Genomic DNA, 17,714 nt, shown 5'->3' on the forward strand with positions numbered 1-17,714 from the left:
ACAACAGACCTGTTAACATTTGAATCCAAATTTGACATTAACATAATCTCTTTTTAAAAAAGGTTCTCTTGCTCCAGCCAGTCTGCATTTTATACCCTCTCTACTTTGACCATAGCCAGTTAGTTTGTTGCCCAAACAGCATGACACACATATTACTTTTAGTGTGTCAGTTTCCTCAGCATACTGAATTTCATTCAACTTGATTCTATTACATTTGTTTCACTTCTGTTGATGTTCACCTTACAACCTCAAGACACTGTCCACACAAAGACCTTTTCCATCTTTGAAGGATTACAATGTCATCACTAAATCTCTAGATTTTTATTCCTTCTCCTTCAACTTTAATTCTTCTTCCAAACTTCTCCTTGGTTTCCTCTACTGCTTCCTCAATATACAAAATCAAAAAGATCAGGGATAAGTTACATCTATGTCTAGCTCTCTTCATTGCTACTATTTCCCTTTCATGTCTTTTGATTCATAACTGAATTGCTCTACACAACGTCTCACACCCCACATTTTTTTCACTATGAACAAAACTTTACATTATGTGCTGAGCCTACAGCAACTTTCTACTAGCTATAACCTTATTTGAAAAGTAAAACCATAAGTGCATGTGCAAGTATCATCGTGGCTTCGAAGCAGATGCATACAAATCTGCATTCACCTCTGGAGAAGTCTACTGTATAATTCTACACCTACATCTACCTGATTACTCTGCTATTCACAATAAAGAGCCTGGCAGAGGGTTCAATGAACCACCTTCAAACTGTCTCTCTACCATTCCACTCTCGAATGGTGCGCAGGAAAAACGAGCACTCTAATTTTTCTGTGCGAGCCCTGATTTCTCTTATTTTATTATGATGATCATTTCTCCCTATGTAGGTGGGTGCCAACAGAATGTTTTCGCGATTGGAGGAGAAAACTGGTGATTGAAATTTCATGAGATGATTTCGTCGCAATGAAAAACACTTTTGTTTTAATGATTGCCACTCCAATTCAATATCATGTCTGTGGCACTATCTCCCCTATTTCGCGATAATACAAAACGAGCTGCCCTTCTTTTTCTATGTCATCTGTCAGTCCCACCTACGGCGGACCCCACACCGCATAACAATACTCCAGAATAGGGCGCACAAGCAGTCTTTAGTAGTCCTGCTGCGCCTTTTGTGTTCTGCCAATAAATCGCAGTCTTTGGTTTCCTCTACCCACAACATTACCTATGTGATCGTTCCAATTTAGGTTATTTGTAACTGTAATCCCTAAGTACTTAGCTGAATTTACAGCCTTCAGATTTGTGTGACTAATCGCGTAATCTAAATTTAGATGATTTCTTTTAGTACTCATGTGAATAACGTAACACTTTTCTTTATTCAGGGTCAATTGCCACTTTTCACAGGTATCTTATCTAAATCATTTTGCAAGTTGTTTTGATCATCTGATGATTTTACAAGACTGTAAATGACAGCATAATCTGCAAACAATTTAACACGGCTACTCACATTGTCTCCTATGTCGTTAATATAGATCAGGAACAATAGAGGACCTATAACGCTTCCTTGGGGAACGCCGGATGTCTGTTTTACTATTGCTACGAACTGTGACCTTTTTCACAGGAAATCACGAATCCAGTCGCACAACTGAGGCAATACTCCGTAGGCACGCAGTTTGGTTGGTAGATGGTTGTGAGGAATAGTGTCAAAAGCCTTCTGAAAATCTAAAAATATGGAATCAATTCGACATCCCCCGTTGACAGCACTCATTAATTCACAAGTATACAGAGCTTGTTATGTTAAGCAAGAATGATATTTTCTGAATCCATGCTAACTATGTGTCAATAAATCATTTTCTTTGAGGTACTACATAATGTTCAAATACAGTATATGTTCTAAAACCCTACCGCAAGTGACGTTAGTGATAAAGGCCTGTAATTCAGCAGATTACTCCTACTTCCCTTTTTGGGTATTGGTGTGACTTGAGCAATTTTCCAGTCTTCAGGTACAGTCTATCTGTGACCAGGGGGTTGTATATAATTGCTAAATATGGAGCTATTTTATCAGCATACTCTGAGAGGAATCTGGCTGGTATACAATCTGGACTGGAGGCCTTGCCTTTATTAAGTGATTTAAGCTGCTTTGTGACACTGAGGATATCTACTTCTATGTTTCTCATCTTGGCAGTTGTTGTTGATTGGAATTCAGGAATATTTACTTCGTCTTCTTTGGTGATGGAGTTTCGGAAAACAGTGTTTAATTACTCTGCTTTAGTAGCACTGTCATCAGTGACTTCACCGTTGTTATCGCGCAGTGAAGGTATTGATTGCGTCTTGCCACTGGTGTACTTTATGTATGATCAGGATCTCTCTGGGCTTTCTGCCAGATTTCGGGACAGAGTTTCATTATGGAAATTATTAAAAGCACCTCGCACTGAAGTACGCGATAGATTTCGAGCTTCTGTAAAGCTTTGCCAGTCTTCGGAATTTTGCATTCTTGTAAATTTGACATGCTTTTGCAACAGCAATCTGACCCGTTTGATGTACCATGGGGGGATCAGTACCATCACTTATTAATTTACGTGGTATGTATCTCTCAACTGCTGTCAATACTATCTCTTTGAAATCATTCCACAACTTGTCTACGCTTACATGATCAGATCGGAAAGAGTGAAGACTGTCTCTTAAAATAGCATTAAGAGCATTTTTATCATCTTTTTTAGACAGATATACTTTGCATTTGTTTTTTATGGTTGTAGATGTTACAGCATTCAGCGTAGCAGCAACTGCCTTGTGGTCACTAATCCCTATATTTGTCACAATATTCACTATTTGTCCAGGATTATTTGTCACTAAGAGGTAAAGTATGCTTTCGCAACCATTTACACTTTGAGCGGGCTCATGAACCAATTGTTCAAAATAATTTTCTGAGAAAGCATTCAGTACAATTCTGGATGACGTTTTACACCTGCCGCTGGCTTTATACGTATAATTGTTTTAGCTTATTGAGGGTAGATTGAAGTTGCCACCAACTGTAACTGTATGAGTGGGGTACCTATTTGAAATGAGACTCAAGTTTTCTTTGAAATGTTCAACAACTATATCTTCCGAGTCGGGAAGGGGGGTGGGGGTAAAATGATCCAATTAATAGTTTCATCTGATTGTCGAGTATAACCTCTACTCATACTATTTCACAGGAACTATCTACTTCAATTTCACTACTAGGCAAACTACTTTTGACAGCAGTAAATACTCCACTGCCAACTGTATTTAATCTACCCTTTCTGAACACTGTTAGATCATTTGAAAAAATTTCAGCTGAACTTATTTCCGCCTTTAGCCAGCTTTCTGTAGCTATAATTATTTGAGCTTCAGTGCTTTCTATTAGGGCTTGGAGCTCTGGTCCTTTCCCATCACAGCTACGACAATTTACAACTACAGTACCAATCGTTTCTACAACTAACTTACTGCATTTTACCTGACCCCTTTTAGATGGACACCCTTTCTGTGGTTCCCTGAGACCCTCTAACTTAAAAAAGCGTCCAGTCCCTTCCACACAGCCCACGGTACCCACGTAGCCGCTTCACTCTTTTTTTATCATTTCAGCTATCAATCGGCTACAATTACACAACTGCATTCACTTCTCGAGTTAGTTTTCCTTCTTTCTCTCTTCGTTCTCTGATTCAATTGGAGTAGTTGGATGATGTTTGAAATTCCATGAGGCTCTTCACATATGACCCTTTTGTACTGCTACCTTTGCTGTCAGGAGCTGAGCTTCTTTTGTCTGAGGGAGCAGTGTCTTGCTGTAAAACAACAATGCCCCAGAGCTAATGGTCATCCACCATCTTGGTGTGTGAAGTTGAATCAGCACTGACCTCCTGCGCATGTAACTGTGTCGTGGATAGATAGTAACTAATAATCTGGTAGAATATCAACAGTGTACAAAAAGACAGATTGCTACTTACCATAAAAACAGTGTTGTGTTTGAAAATCAGTTATTCTCGTGGAGATATATGTTTACTTTCTCTCTCTCTCTCTCTCTCTCTCTCTCTCTCTGCATCATCAGTCTTCTGGCTGGTTTGATGTGGCCCACCTTGAATTTCTGTGCCAACCTCTTCATCTCAGAGTAGCACTTGAAACCTACATCCTAAATTATTTGCTGGATGTATTCCAATCTCTGCCTTCCTCTACAGTTTTTACCCTATACAGTTATCACTAGTACCACGCAAGTCATTCTGCAGTGTCTTAGATGTCCTACTATCCTGTCCCCCCTCCTTCTCAGTGTTTCCCATATATTCTTCTCTCGCAGATCCTGCGAAGAACCTCCTCTTTCCTTATCTTTTCAGTCCACCTAATTTCCAATATTCTTCTGTAGCACCACAGCTCAGATGTTTTGAATCTCCTCTGTTCCAGATTTCCCGCAGTCCCTGCTTCACTAACATACAACACTGTGCTCCATACGTACATTCTCAGAAATTTCTTTATCAAATTAAGGCGTATGTTTGATTCTAGTAGACTTCCTTGGCCAGGCATGCCCGTTTTGCCAGTGCTAGTCTGCTTCTGATGTCCTCCTTGCTCCATCTGTCATGGGTTATTTAGCTGCCTAGGTAGCAGGATTCCTTAACTTCAGGTATTTCGTGATCACCAATACTCCTGTTAAGTTTCTCGCTGTTCTAACTTCTGCTACTTCTCACTACTTTCATCTTTCTTCAATTTACTTTCAATCCATATTCTGTAGTCATTAGACTGTTCATTCCAGTCAGTACATCCTGTAGTTGTTCTTCACTCTCTAAGGATAGCAATGTCATCAGTGAATCTCATCACTGATATCCTTTCACCTTGAATTTTAATCCCGCTACTGAGCCTTTCTTTCATTTCTGTCATTGTTTCTTCAATGTAGACATTCAACAGTAGGGGTGAAAGACTACAGCCCAGTCTTGCACTCTTTTTAATCTGAGCACATCGTTCTTTGTCTACCAATCTTATTGTTTCCCCTCGGATCTTGTGCATATTGTATATTACCCATCTTTCCCTATAGCTTAACGTATTTTTTTGTCTTGCTTCCATTATCAACTGCAACATTAGAACTGGCTCCGTGGTGCCTTTACTTTTCCTAAAGCCAAACTAATCATCAGCTAACACACACCGATAGTAGAACACAAACGAAAAGGCTTCTGTTATCAGTGATTACCTGTTTAATTAATGAGGAAACACAATGTAGGAATGGTTACTTCAGTGTGAATGTGAAACAAGCATAACTTAACACAGGACTGAATGGGCTTAGATATTGTTAAGGAGGTGTGCTACATGCTAAAAGGGATAACAAAACGAAGTAATTTGACTTGCACTGTCATTATCTCTAAGTGACTTTTCCAGTTTTTAATTGAATCCCTTTAACATTTTAAATGTAAAAGAGTCACGAATTTGTACTAGGCACAGTCAGGTTTATTTCGTAATGAGTCCCGTATTCTATTTATTAATTGCTGCCTAAACTGTAAAATGCCCCCGCCCCCACAGCTTACCATAAAAATTCCTTTCTATGGAGCCTACCCCTCCTTTCACAATGACTCAACTTTTCAGATTCTGCCAGTCCCCGGTCCTCAAAAACCTGGCATTATTGGTCCGAGCCGCTGGATTTGACAGTCATGTGTGCGTGAGGTGTGTTTGCTTGTGTGAAATAATGTGTGTGTGTGTATCTCTCTCTCTCTGTCTTTTTCTGATGAAGACTGTGTCTGAAAGCTAGTGTGTAAGTGTCTTAACTGTGCCTGTCTGCAATTTTTAACATCTCACCCTTACAGTAAGTAGCTATCTATCTGTTCCTACTGGTTTTTATTTAACAATGAATTTTATAACCAATCTGAGGGTATCACTATGGGGAGTCCTTTATCCCCCATGGTTGCCAATCTTTTTACAGAAGATTTTGAGGAGTAAGCACTCGATTCAGCTGCTTTAAAACTAACAGTTCTCTGGCAGTGTGCTGATGATAGTTTCACAGTTTAGCCTCTTGGTTTCGACAGTCTCAGAGTTCCTGCAATATCTGAACCCCATTCATCATACAGTCCCCAGCAAAGTAACGATAGGGAGCAGATGCAGAAATCCTGCATCGCCGTACTCAGGACTTAGTGGATGTGGCTTGCCATTGCCTTCCTCTATCCGGTTATGAAGTTATCAAGTGTGTACCGGTGTTGTGTGGATGACCGATGAATGCTTGTGCAGTATAGTGTTGGGTTTGCATTTTTGTGGGTAAATGGAAATGAGGTGGTGAGCCTACTCCTTTCAAATAACACCGACGGGGCCACAGAGCCCAGTGTCACCATCCGATGGACTGATTTTGTCGAGTGTGAGGCAAAACAAGCACTGTATCGTTGTAGGAGGTACAGAGGCGAGCGACGATATGGGGATTTCCCCCCCCGTTCACTACTACCAGCAACATGTCATCGTAACGCGCCTGCGCTCCACAAAGGATTGCACCATAATTTAAGAATGAAATTAAAAAATAAAATAACTTTTCCAAACTTTGTCAGTGTATGTTCCAGTATATTAATGTTAACATTGTAAAGGCTCAGAAACATCAAATGAATGTTAACAAAATTATACATTCTTGAGAAAAAAAAAAGTGGTGCTGAATAATGAAACTAGAAAACTAAAAATTGCTCAGAATATGTAAATGTATGTCACAATTAAAAGTTACAAGTCTCAACTTGATCAGACCAATATTTTGGTTAAAACTGGCATTTTTACAAAAAACTGAAACAGATAAATATTAAGACACAGAAAGACGAAAATTATTATGTAGCCTCAGTTTCATGTAAAAACATTAAATATGGAACACCAATAAGCAACCTCTATTAGTTTTCAAGTTATTTACTAAAAATGTAATTTAGAATGAGAACGTCCTTTTTCATAGTAGACTAAGTATCATTTGTATTTGCAAACAGAAAGTTCTAATTACAGCATTCAATCACATTCAAGTAATAATACAGCTGTACCAAGTCTCAAGACTGTATTGTAAGTAACATTGGTTACATCAAATCTTGAAGAGGCAGGTCAGTGGTCATGTTCTGCTGTCAGCTCCATTCTAAAAATTCTAGCTGGCAATGCTTAAAGCAGTCTAGAAACTTTTTCAGTAACTAAAGACAACTTAACTCCATCTATATACAAATTAAGAAGATTGTAAATTGATAAACAACTGAGCTATTAATTAATACGTGCCCGAGAAATGAAACTTTATCTCGAAACCTGTCAGAAAATCCAAAGAGATTTTGGTCTTATGTAAAGTATGCTAGCGGCAAGATACAGTCAACAACTTCTCTTCGTGATAGCAATGGAAATGCTATTGATGACAGTGTTGTGAAAGCAGAGTTACTAAACACAGCCTTTTGAAACTCTTTCACCAAAGAAGACGAACCATGAACACGTGCCATCATAAGTAACTTACAAGTAGATATCCTCGGAGCAGTGAAGTAAATTAAGTCACTTAACAAAAGCAAGTCTTCTGGTCCAGGCCCTATACCCATTAGATTCCTTTCAGAGTATGCTGATGCAATAGCACCGTACTTAACAATCATATAAAACTGCTTGCTCAACGTTAGATCCGTACCCAAAGACTGGGAAGCTGCAGAGGCCACACTAACATTCAAGAAAGGTAGTAAGAGTAATCCACTAAATTACAGGCCCATGTCATTAACTTTGATATGCAGCTGGATTTTGGAACATATACCGTGTTCGAACATTATGAATTACCACGAAGAGAACGGTCTGTTGACACACAGTCAACAAGTATTTAGAAAACATCGTTCTTGTGAAACACAACGAGCTCTTTACACACACACACACACACACACACACACACACACACACACACACAGTGTTGAGTGCTATTGACAAGGGATTTCAAATTGATTCTGTATTTCTAGTACCTGAAAAGGCTTTAGACACTGTACCAAATGAGTGGCTTGTAGTGAAATTGTGTGCTTATGGAATATCGTCTCAGTTATGTGACTGGATTCGTGATTTCCTGTCAGAGGGGTCACAGTTCATAGTAAATGACGGAAAGTCATCAAGCAAAACAGAAGTACTCTTGGCATTCTCTAAGATAGTGTTATAGGCCCTCTGCTGTTCCTTGGATACATGAACTGTTTAGGAGAGAATCTGAGCAGCCATCTCACGTTGTTTGCATATGATGCTGTCGTTTATCATCTAGTAAACTCATACAAGCAAATTGCAAAAGATTTAGAAAAGATATCTGAATGGTGTGAAAATTGGCAATTGACCCTAAATAATGAAAAGTGTAAGGTCATCCAACGAGTGCTAAAAGGAATCTGCTAAATTTTGGTTACATGATTAATCAGTTTTATCTAAAGACTGCAAATTCAACTAAATACTAGGAATTTCAATTACGAGCAATTTAAATTGGAAAGAACACACAGAAAATGTTGTGGGGAAGGCAAACCAAAGACCTGTGCGTAGGTTAGATGTGCCCCAATATGAAAACATCCAGAGGGGCAGTAAAAGGAGGCACTTCACTCCGAGACATCAAACTGTCCGCATCACCCGAATACCAGCGTCACGTATTGTGCCTCGGATGACATCAGAGCTGGACAGACTTTAATGTGTTTTTGGTAAAAGTACGGAGTGAACACTTGAGGACTGTGCAGTTCGTGTAACAGGGGAAACTGTTTGTGCACCACCCATACTGCTGACCAACTCGTATGGCAAGTGGGGAGATTATTTTCCACTTTTAAGGCAAGAAATTAACTTTTGGTGATTACAGGGGTGATGGGCCATTTTACTTTGAACTTCTTGTAGAGGTCACCTCTGAACTGTTACTAATACTTACATTTGGTGCATATGAACTTTTACTGAGTATATCAATTGGTTAAAACTCAAAACTTTTACGTACAGTAGTCATCACTGCTGATCCCGCTAAGTAAATAGTGAAGAGGAACATCTTTTTGGAGCGAGCACAAAGAGTATTTTAGACTTGCTGACTGGGAATTATGGTCGGTATGTCCTCCATCGTTCTCTGGCTAACCACAAAAACAGTTTCCGTGCTCTTGTAGATGACTGAGGTAGGTGGAAAGCACACACAGATAATTTAAGAGTATTTTCGTAATGACATAGCTAACTAATGATCATTTGATTATTCCTTACTGCCCCACAAGTGCCATACACCTTTATTTCATGAAACACTGACAGGTTTTGAATTTAACCCTAGATGTTGGTGCAAGGACTGGTAATCAGGGACTTTATTCCACCATCTCTTCTTCCCTTGCCAGCCAAAGACTGGCAGTGAAAATGATCCTCCACCACCACCACAATTCGAACCAGCTCATCTCTGATGTGAGTGACACTGCACAAGCGTGCAGTAGTGACCACGGTTATGAGGTGGGTAAACTCTGTATGTCAAAACATAAAATTTCATACAAACGTCAAGAAAATGGTCGTTTGGCATTTGTCGATGTCTTAGTCCGACGTAAGAGTGACGGTACACTTGGGAATCTCGTATTCCGAAAGCCCACTCCCTCAGACATTTCTTTACAGGTAAATAGTTGTCACCACCTGGCTGAAACAGTGGGTCTCTCGACGACTGAGTCACCGAACCTGTACCGTCTCAGATGTCGACAACCTGGAATCTCCAAACTGTTTTCCCACAAAATTGTAAAATGGATATTTATCACACCAGATACAGACAGCACTACTGACATATAAATAGCAGAACGAGGAAGAGGCCTTCGAGATGACACACACTGTAAATGTTTATGCACAAACAGGCAGCGCACTTTGAAAACTTTAGGTTACAGTGATCTTTCATCCTCCATCAAAAATCTTGGCACTTCTGCAATCACTAAAAGATGACTGAAGAGTTGCGCCAGGCAAGCATTTATAAAACTCTGTGCGAGTATGGTAAATCTTATATAGGTCTAACAATATGCACTGTTGAGGAGCACACCTTTGAACACCAGCGCCATGCTGGCCTCCTCCGAGACAGCAAATCTGCTATCCCAGGCCACTACTTCTGCTGGTCATTCGATGAATGGGGGGTTTGTAGTCAAGACAGACTTGAAGGCCACACCCATCACAGTAGTAAAAGTTTATACAAAAACTAGCTCTACAGATGAAGAGATTGAAGAAACATACGATGAGATAAAAGAAATTACTCAACAGCTGGAATAGGAAGAGAGAGAAAAAATACGTAAACATGGAATCGGGGAAAGGAATGAAAGAGGAAGCCACCTGGTAGAATTTTACACAGAGCATAATTTAATCGTAGCCAACACTTTGTTTAAGAATGGTGAAAGACGATTGTACATGTGGAAGAAACCTCTGGAGGTTCCGAAAGGTTTCAGAGTGATTATATGATGGCAGGACAGATATTTAGGAACCAAGTTTTAAGTCGTAAAACGTTTCCAGGGGCAGATGCGAACACTGTCCACAGGTTATTGGTTACGAACTGTAGGTTAAAACTGAAGAAATTACAAAAAGATATATAATTAAGGAGATGGGACCTAAATAAACTGAAAGAACGACAGGTTGTTGAGAGTTTCACAGGAGAAGTATTTGTCGACACTTCACTCGAACAGCAGAAAGGAATACAGTAGAAGATGAATGGGCAGTTTTAAGATATGAAATAGTGAAACCAACAGAGGATCATATAGGTAAAAAAAAACAAGAGGTAGTAGATATCCTTGCATACCACAGAAGATGTCAAACAGAAAACCAGTACTACACAAAGAAGGGAAAGTTGTAAGGTGGAAGGAATATATAAAGGGTCTACGCAAGGGAGATGAACTTGAAGGCAATTTTGTAGCAAGGGAAGAGGATGTAGATGAAGTGGGAGATGATATACTGCGAAAAGAATTTGACAGAACACTGAAAGACTCGAGTCGAAACAAGGCCTCGGGAACAGACTACGTTCCGTCAGACCCACTGACAGCCTTGGGAGAGAGAGCCACGATGAAGCTGTTCCGTCTGGTGTGCAAGATAGACGTGACAAGCAAAATATCGTCAGAATTCAAGAAGAATGCAATAATTCCAGTTCCAAAGAAATCAGGTATTCACAGGTGTGAATATTACCAAATTGTCAGTTTAACAAGTTGTGGTTGCAAAGTACAAACATGAATTCTCCACAGAAGACTGGAAAAAAAATTGGTAGAACCCAATCTCAGGGAAGATTCCAAAGAAAAATGGGTGCACATGAGGCAATACTGACCCTATGACTTGTCTTAGAAGACAGGTTAAGGGAAGCAAACCAATGTTTATAGCATTTGTATACTTACAGAAAGCCTTTTGACAATGATGACTAGAATACCCTCTTTGAAATTCTCAAGGTGGCAGGGGTAAAACACAGGAAGCAAAAGGCTATTTACAACACGTACAGAAATCAAACGACAGTTATAAGAGTCGAGGGGCACGAAAGAGAAGCAGTGATTGAGAAGGGAGTGAGACAGAGTTGCTGCCTAACCCCAATGTTATTCAAGCAATGTTGAGCAAGCAATAACAGAACCAAAGAAGAATTTGAAGTACGAATTAAAGTTCACAGAGAAGAAACAAAAGCTTTGTGGTTTGCAGGGACAGCAAAGTACTTGGAAGAGCAGTTGAACAGAATGTACAATGTCTTGAAAGGTGGGTATAAGATGAACATAAAAAAAAGCAAAACAAGGATAATTAAATGTAGCCTAATCAAATCAGGTGACACTGAGGCAGTTAGACTGGAAACAAAATATTTACATTAGGAGATGAGTTTTACAATTTGAGCAGTAAAATAACTGATGCTGGCCGAAGTAGAGAGAAATGTAGACTGGCAATTGGAACCAAAGTGTTAGAAGAAGATGAAATTTTTAACATCAAATATAGATTAAAGTGTTGGCAAGTGTTTTTTGAAAGTATTTGTCTGGAGTGTAGCCATATAGGGAAGTGAAACATCGAGAGTAAACAATTTAGACAAGAAGAAAGTAGAACCTTTTGAAATGTGGTGCTAAGGAAGAACGCTGAAGATTAAATGGATGGATCACGTAACTAATGAAGAGGTACTGAACAGAATTAGGGAGAACAGAAATTTGTGGCACTACCTAACTAGAAGACAGGCACAGTTGATGAGAGACAGTCTGTTACATCAAGGGATCACCAATTTAGTGAAGAAGGGGACTGTCAAGGGTAAAAATCATACAAGGACACCAAGAGATGAATACAGTAGACACATTCAGAAGGATGTGGACTGCAACAGTTATTCAGAGATGAGGAGGCTTGCACAGGATAGGGTAGCATGGAGAGTTGCATCAAACTAGTCTTCTGGGTGAAGACACAACAACAACAACAACAACAACAACAATTAAATATAATGCGACAAAAACTGGCCCCTATATCGACCTTCTGAAACTCCATTATCAATGAGTCAGTGGTAATATTGTCTGAGGCTCTTGTCGCTTACTAGTTACTATAGCTATTTCCAGTTGTATTCAGCAAAGAATCTTGTAAAAAAAAAAAAAAAAAAAAAAAACCTTGACACACTGCGTTATGTGATTTTACTGCATGAAGAGGCTCAATCAGACATCATTTGGGTGAGCTTTCAATACAGAGAATGCTGACAGCAGCACACAGAGTTGTAGCAGTAGCGCACATGCTCAAGCAATGCACATGCAGGAACAACTGGGCACACCATGCATGTGTTATCAGAGTTAAACAGGAAAACTCAGTGCACTGTCACCACTGTACACCTAAGAATGGCCAGAAAACTGTGCCAAAATACAGTGGCAGCAAATTTGCTCAGAATTTTTTATATGGCTCCGTGGATCAAACAGAATTCAGTGACCCTCATAGACTGCTGGTTTATAACATAATGGATGAATCAGGTTGACAAGGGGATAGAACAGCTTTAGCACCTTAACGACTTTTTCTTTTTTTCCAAATTATGCTAAAAAAATAAATTTTTTTATCCAAGCTAAACATCCTGTAATGATTGATATTACATACAGACACATAAGGACCTGAAAATAATGAATTACAAAATTTTGAAAACCACCAATAATAAAATCCCAAATATACTCGTGAAGTGTACTTTGAGTGAAGTATCCTGAAACTTGAATTCATTTTTTAGTTTCTGTGTAGCTATGAAGTCTAAGCATGTATTTCACAATGCATTCCTGGGAACATAAATCCTGGAGGAGCTAGCTGGAGCCTAGTGGATGTATTTCTCTCTTACCACTGGTGAGCACTTGTTGCTCAACTAGCAAATTGTCATCACGTCTCTAATGAAGTAACATATCATCATCTTTACTTTCTAAGCTGCTAAATTCAATGTCAAACTCAGGATCACTACAGCAATCCTTTTCTGAAAGCATTGCCTAAACAACACTATAGGACAGGGTCTGAACGCACACATTTTGTCTAATATTCAAAGCTGCACACAGTAAAGATAATATCTAGTGGCAACCATTTCAACCAAAAATGTCAGTCGAGCTACAAATTTAGTACCACATGCTCTATAATGGCCAAACACTTAAATATCTGTGCTGAATTGGATGTAAGTGGAGTTTTATTTTTTTCGAAGGTCTCTTCTTAAGTTGCACAAGATTACTCGGGATGTTCAGTTTCTATCAAAATAATAATTATAACATACAAAATCAAAAATTACTTACAAGATGTCAAAAATCAAAACTAAACAGAGTATGATTTTTACAGATTGAAAATCTGAACTTGGACTTTTCCCAGGCAAAGTCTATCAAAAGTACAAGGTTTTAATTAATATTAATTAAAACATGTTTTGGAGGAAACAAATTACTGTATTGATGTAATTCTACATTTTACACTAATGCTTTTCAAGAAAATGTTCTCATATCAGGCTTAAGCAAGATTAGTTCATAGAAGCCCCAAGCAGCCATACGAAGCCTATTACTTCACTAGGAAAAGAGCTGGTTCTGACTTCCAACAGACACGGAGTGAGAAAATAGTAATGGGAATTTTTTAATTTTGAGGGTTTTATACATCTGGTCTTCAATTTTTTTACCTTGGTACACATGTTCCTGATGTGCGTGTGCATTTTCAGCTGTTTTGAATATTTAGTTTATTGTTGACAGTTGAAGAGTTTATTTGTGTTTCCGAGTGGTTTGCGAATTTTTACTAGAAAAAAAAAAAAAAAGAAGAAGAAGAAGAAGAAGAGGTGAATCTACTACAATTAATATAAGAATTTACAAGTGGTATAAACATTTCACAGAGCGTTGAGAAGACATTGACCACCCTCAACACCCTAGAACATGAACTACAGATGACAGTGCGGAAGAAATAAAGAAAGCTGTTCTCGAAAATCACCAAGCCACCATCACAGAAGTTGCTCAAGACATTGGCGTACTATTCAGCTAATGCCAAGCAATTTTGTTGGATGTTTTGGGCACAAAAAGTGTAGCAGCAAAGTTTTTACCAAAACTGCGCAATATCAAACAACAATGACATCTTGCAGACTTGACTCAAGGATTGCTGAATGAAGTTGGCAACACTCCAGACTTCTAAAGGAGGTCATAACAGGTGACGAACATAGATATATGGGTAGGACGTCGTAACTGAGACCCAATTGGCCCAATGAAAAGTACCCGAAGAGCCAAACCGAAACAAAAATTTGAAAAGTTTCACCACATGTGAAGGTTCTTCTCACTGTTTTCTTCAATGACAATGGGATAATGCATTACGAGTTCCTGCCTTATGGCCATACAGTCAGTAAGGACTACTAATTTGAAGTTGTGTGTCGTTTGCATGAAGCAATCCGAAGAAATGACCAGAACTGTGATAAATCCGCTCATGGAAATTGTATCACAATAATGCTCCCATTCATATCTCTATGCTCGTTCACGAGTTTTTGGCACAAAAATAAAAGTGTTACATTGCCTCAGCCATCATATTTTCCGGACATGGCCCCTGTGACTTCTTTCTATTTTTGAGGCTGAAAGGATCTGTGAAAGGAGATCGTTTTGACACCATTGACGAAATAAAAAACCGAATTGCTGAAGGAACCACACACTGTAATAAAAAGAGCGTTCCATAAGTGCTTCCAAAACAGGAAAAAGCTCTGGCACAAGTGTATTATATCTTAGGCGGATTACTTTCAAGGGGGACAAAGTTGATGTTGATAAATAAATGAAGGTGCTTTATGAAAAACAATATTCCCATTACATTTATATCACACTTCGTATTTTAGTAATGCTGGAATAATTTCTGAAAGACATGCCATGTATGAAAAACTGAATCACATGAAGAAAGCTAATACAGGAAACACAAATGATACATCCAATAAGGGAGGAGACAGGTGATTTGTATGAGTTTTATCTATTACCTGAAAGTGTTTGTTGTGTTACAACAGGATCAACTTTTACTGCACAAAAATTTAGATTAAGACAAACGAAGGGCCTAGCTCCAGAAGCAATTGACTAGGAATAGACTGAGCGGTTGCAGTTGATCCTTGGTTTACAAAAAGGACCAGATAATTTGTTATACCGTAAATGTCCGCCTCCCCCCGCCCCACTGTTCTCTGGGGCCACTACTTCACTTCCACTGTGCAAACACACAGAGATGTCGGGGAAACTGAATGCCGGAGGCAGCCCCAGCTTACCGCTGCCATCAGAGCCGTCCTGCGGCAGCAGGTCGAACTGGTGGCGGGCGGCCGGGGGCGGCGGTCCCTGCGCTCCCGCCTCTGCCAAGAACTGCAGCTCCTGAGCCGACAGCCGCTCCCCCAGCTGCCGCAGTGCCGACAGGATCTCGCGCTGCAACAACAACCAGCGTGTGGGATATAATGACACTAATATATTCCCTATAAAACTTTGCATACGAGAAACAAAGTTATGATACACAGCACTTAATGTGCTACTCTGTATTAAGTTTTTCTCTGATATTCTTTTCGTCACCCACACTCTAAAATTGTTAACACTTAGCCGCCGACACCCATAAAAATACGGGTGTGCGCGACCTGCCCAAAAGTCCGGCGCTCATAATTTTACGGGTGCGTGTTCTCGTTCTTCCCCTTCCTTCCTTTGTGTGTTCTTACGGCTCCCGCTTGTCTGGAAGGCGCTACACGGACTGTAGTTCGAATATCGGTCACTAGATGGGGCGGGCATGCTGTGGAAGGGTGTGCTTCCCTTTTCATTTGTCATGTTTTGTGAGCGGTAATTTTTTCCCGCGCGGTCTCAGTAGCGTCGACACGGCGAAGCGTGGCTCGACGGACGAAGAAATTGCTCGCGAGTTACATCGTGGTTTAGAAGAAAGTGACGTTGATTTGTCAGAGGAAGATATTGCAGATGACTGTGATGATGATGTGGACTATGTTCGAGAAGTAGTTTCTGGCAGTTCAGGTAAAGAATTCTGACAAAAAAACATGCATAATTTTTGTTCAGATTTTCACTGAAAAAACTCTCAGTACATAATTATGATTTTATTTGCAAATACTACTCTTCTAATACATTCAGAAGAGGAGAGCAGGTGTCCAAGCACTTCAGCAGCAAGTAATCCCGTCTACATTGTGCCTGAAGAAGGAGCGAGGGGGAAGCCGAGACCTGCGCACCGCACCGATTCTGAGGGCGGTTGGATGACTACTGATTGTGCACCAGATATTGATCATTTCTCAGCACAATCCGGAATATGCAATGTTGTCAGTGTAGACCAGAACAGTGCACCTCTAGAATTTTTCTCACATTTCCTGACAGACAGTATGGTGAAACATATAAAGGAACAAACTAATCTGTACACTCAACAATGCGTCAGGAAATTACGAAGCACAAATTCCCTTTCACCCACCTGCTCATTATGAAAGTGGAAAGGAGTTACACTTATGGAAAGAAGGAAGTGTCTGGTAATTTTAGTCCACATGTGTGTAAGTGTGAGGCCACGTATACGAGAGCACTGGTCCAATAACCCTGTTGTGTCGTGTAATTTCTGTCCAAACATCTGGAGCCGTGACAGATTTCTTTCTATTTTGAGAAACTTCCACATTAGTGATAATTCCTTAGCTAAGAGGAAAGGAGAAACTGGCTATGACCCACTGCACAAGGTGAGACCCCTCCTAGATAATGTGTGTGCTAATTTCCAGCGTGCGTATACACCATCTCAAAAAATTACAATAGATGAAGGTGTGGTGTCACCGCCAGACACCACACTTGCTAGGTGGTAGCCTTTAAATCGGCCGCGGTCCATTAGTATACGTCGGACCCACGTGTCGCCACTATCAGTGATTGCAGACCGAGCGCCGCCACACGGCAGGTCTAGAGAGACTGCCTAGCACTCGCCCCAGTTGTACAGCCGACGTAGCTAGCAACCGTTCACTGACAAATACGCTCTCATTTGCCGAGACGATAGTTAGCAAAGCCTTCAGCTATGTCATTTGCTACAACCTAGCAAGGCGCCATTACCAGTGACTATTGATTGTAATACATGTACCTTCAAGAGCGATGTTCACCAATTATGGATTAAAGTTAAGTATTCCAGAAGCTACGTACTTATTTTACTAGTCTCAATTACTTTACCTGTTCCAGACCTCACGCCAGCCTGCGTGAGCTTAAACGTGTGCATTTCGGCCCCCTGTAGTAACACGGTGTTGGCTCTTCTGCCAACACATCAGAAGCCACATGTAAATTTCGAGGTCGTGTGTATTTCAAACAGTACATGCCACAAAAACCAAATAAATACGGTATCAAACTGTACATATTATCCGAATCTGACACAGGTTACATCTGGAATGTCTCTGTTT

At 39.9% G+C, this 17,714-nt stretch overlaps 1 protein-coding gene across 2 annotated transcripts in view; it reads right to left on the reverse strand.

The window, feature by feature from the left end:
• The window catches only part of LOC124720409 (protein LZIC-like), a 73,386-nt gene that overhangs the window by 15,546 nt on the left and 40,126 nt on the right, over positions 1–17,714 (reverse strand). For both annotated transcript variants that reach the window (XM_047245759.1, XM_047245758.1), the window contains one exon: positions 15,588–15,738. In XM_047245759.1, coding sequence (XP_047101715.1) covers positions 15,588–15,738 — 151 coding nt within the window. The remainder of the gene's footprint in view (positions 1–15,587; positions 15,739–17,714) is intronic.

Source organism: Schistocerca piceifrons, chromosome 11, assembly GCF_021461385.2.
Source record: "Schistocerca piceifrons isolate TAMUIC-IGC-003096 chromosome 11, iqSchPice1.1, whole genome shotgun sequence".
In the NCBI taxonomy this organism is placed as follows: Eukaryota; Metazoa; Arthropoda; class Insecta; order Orthoptera; family Acrididae; genus Schistocerca; species Schistocerca piceifrons.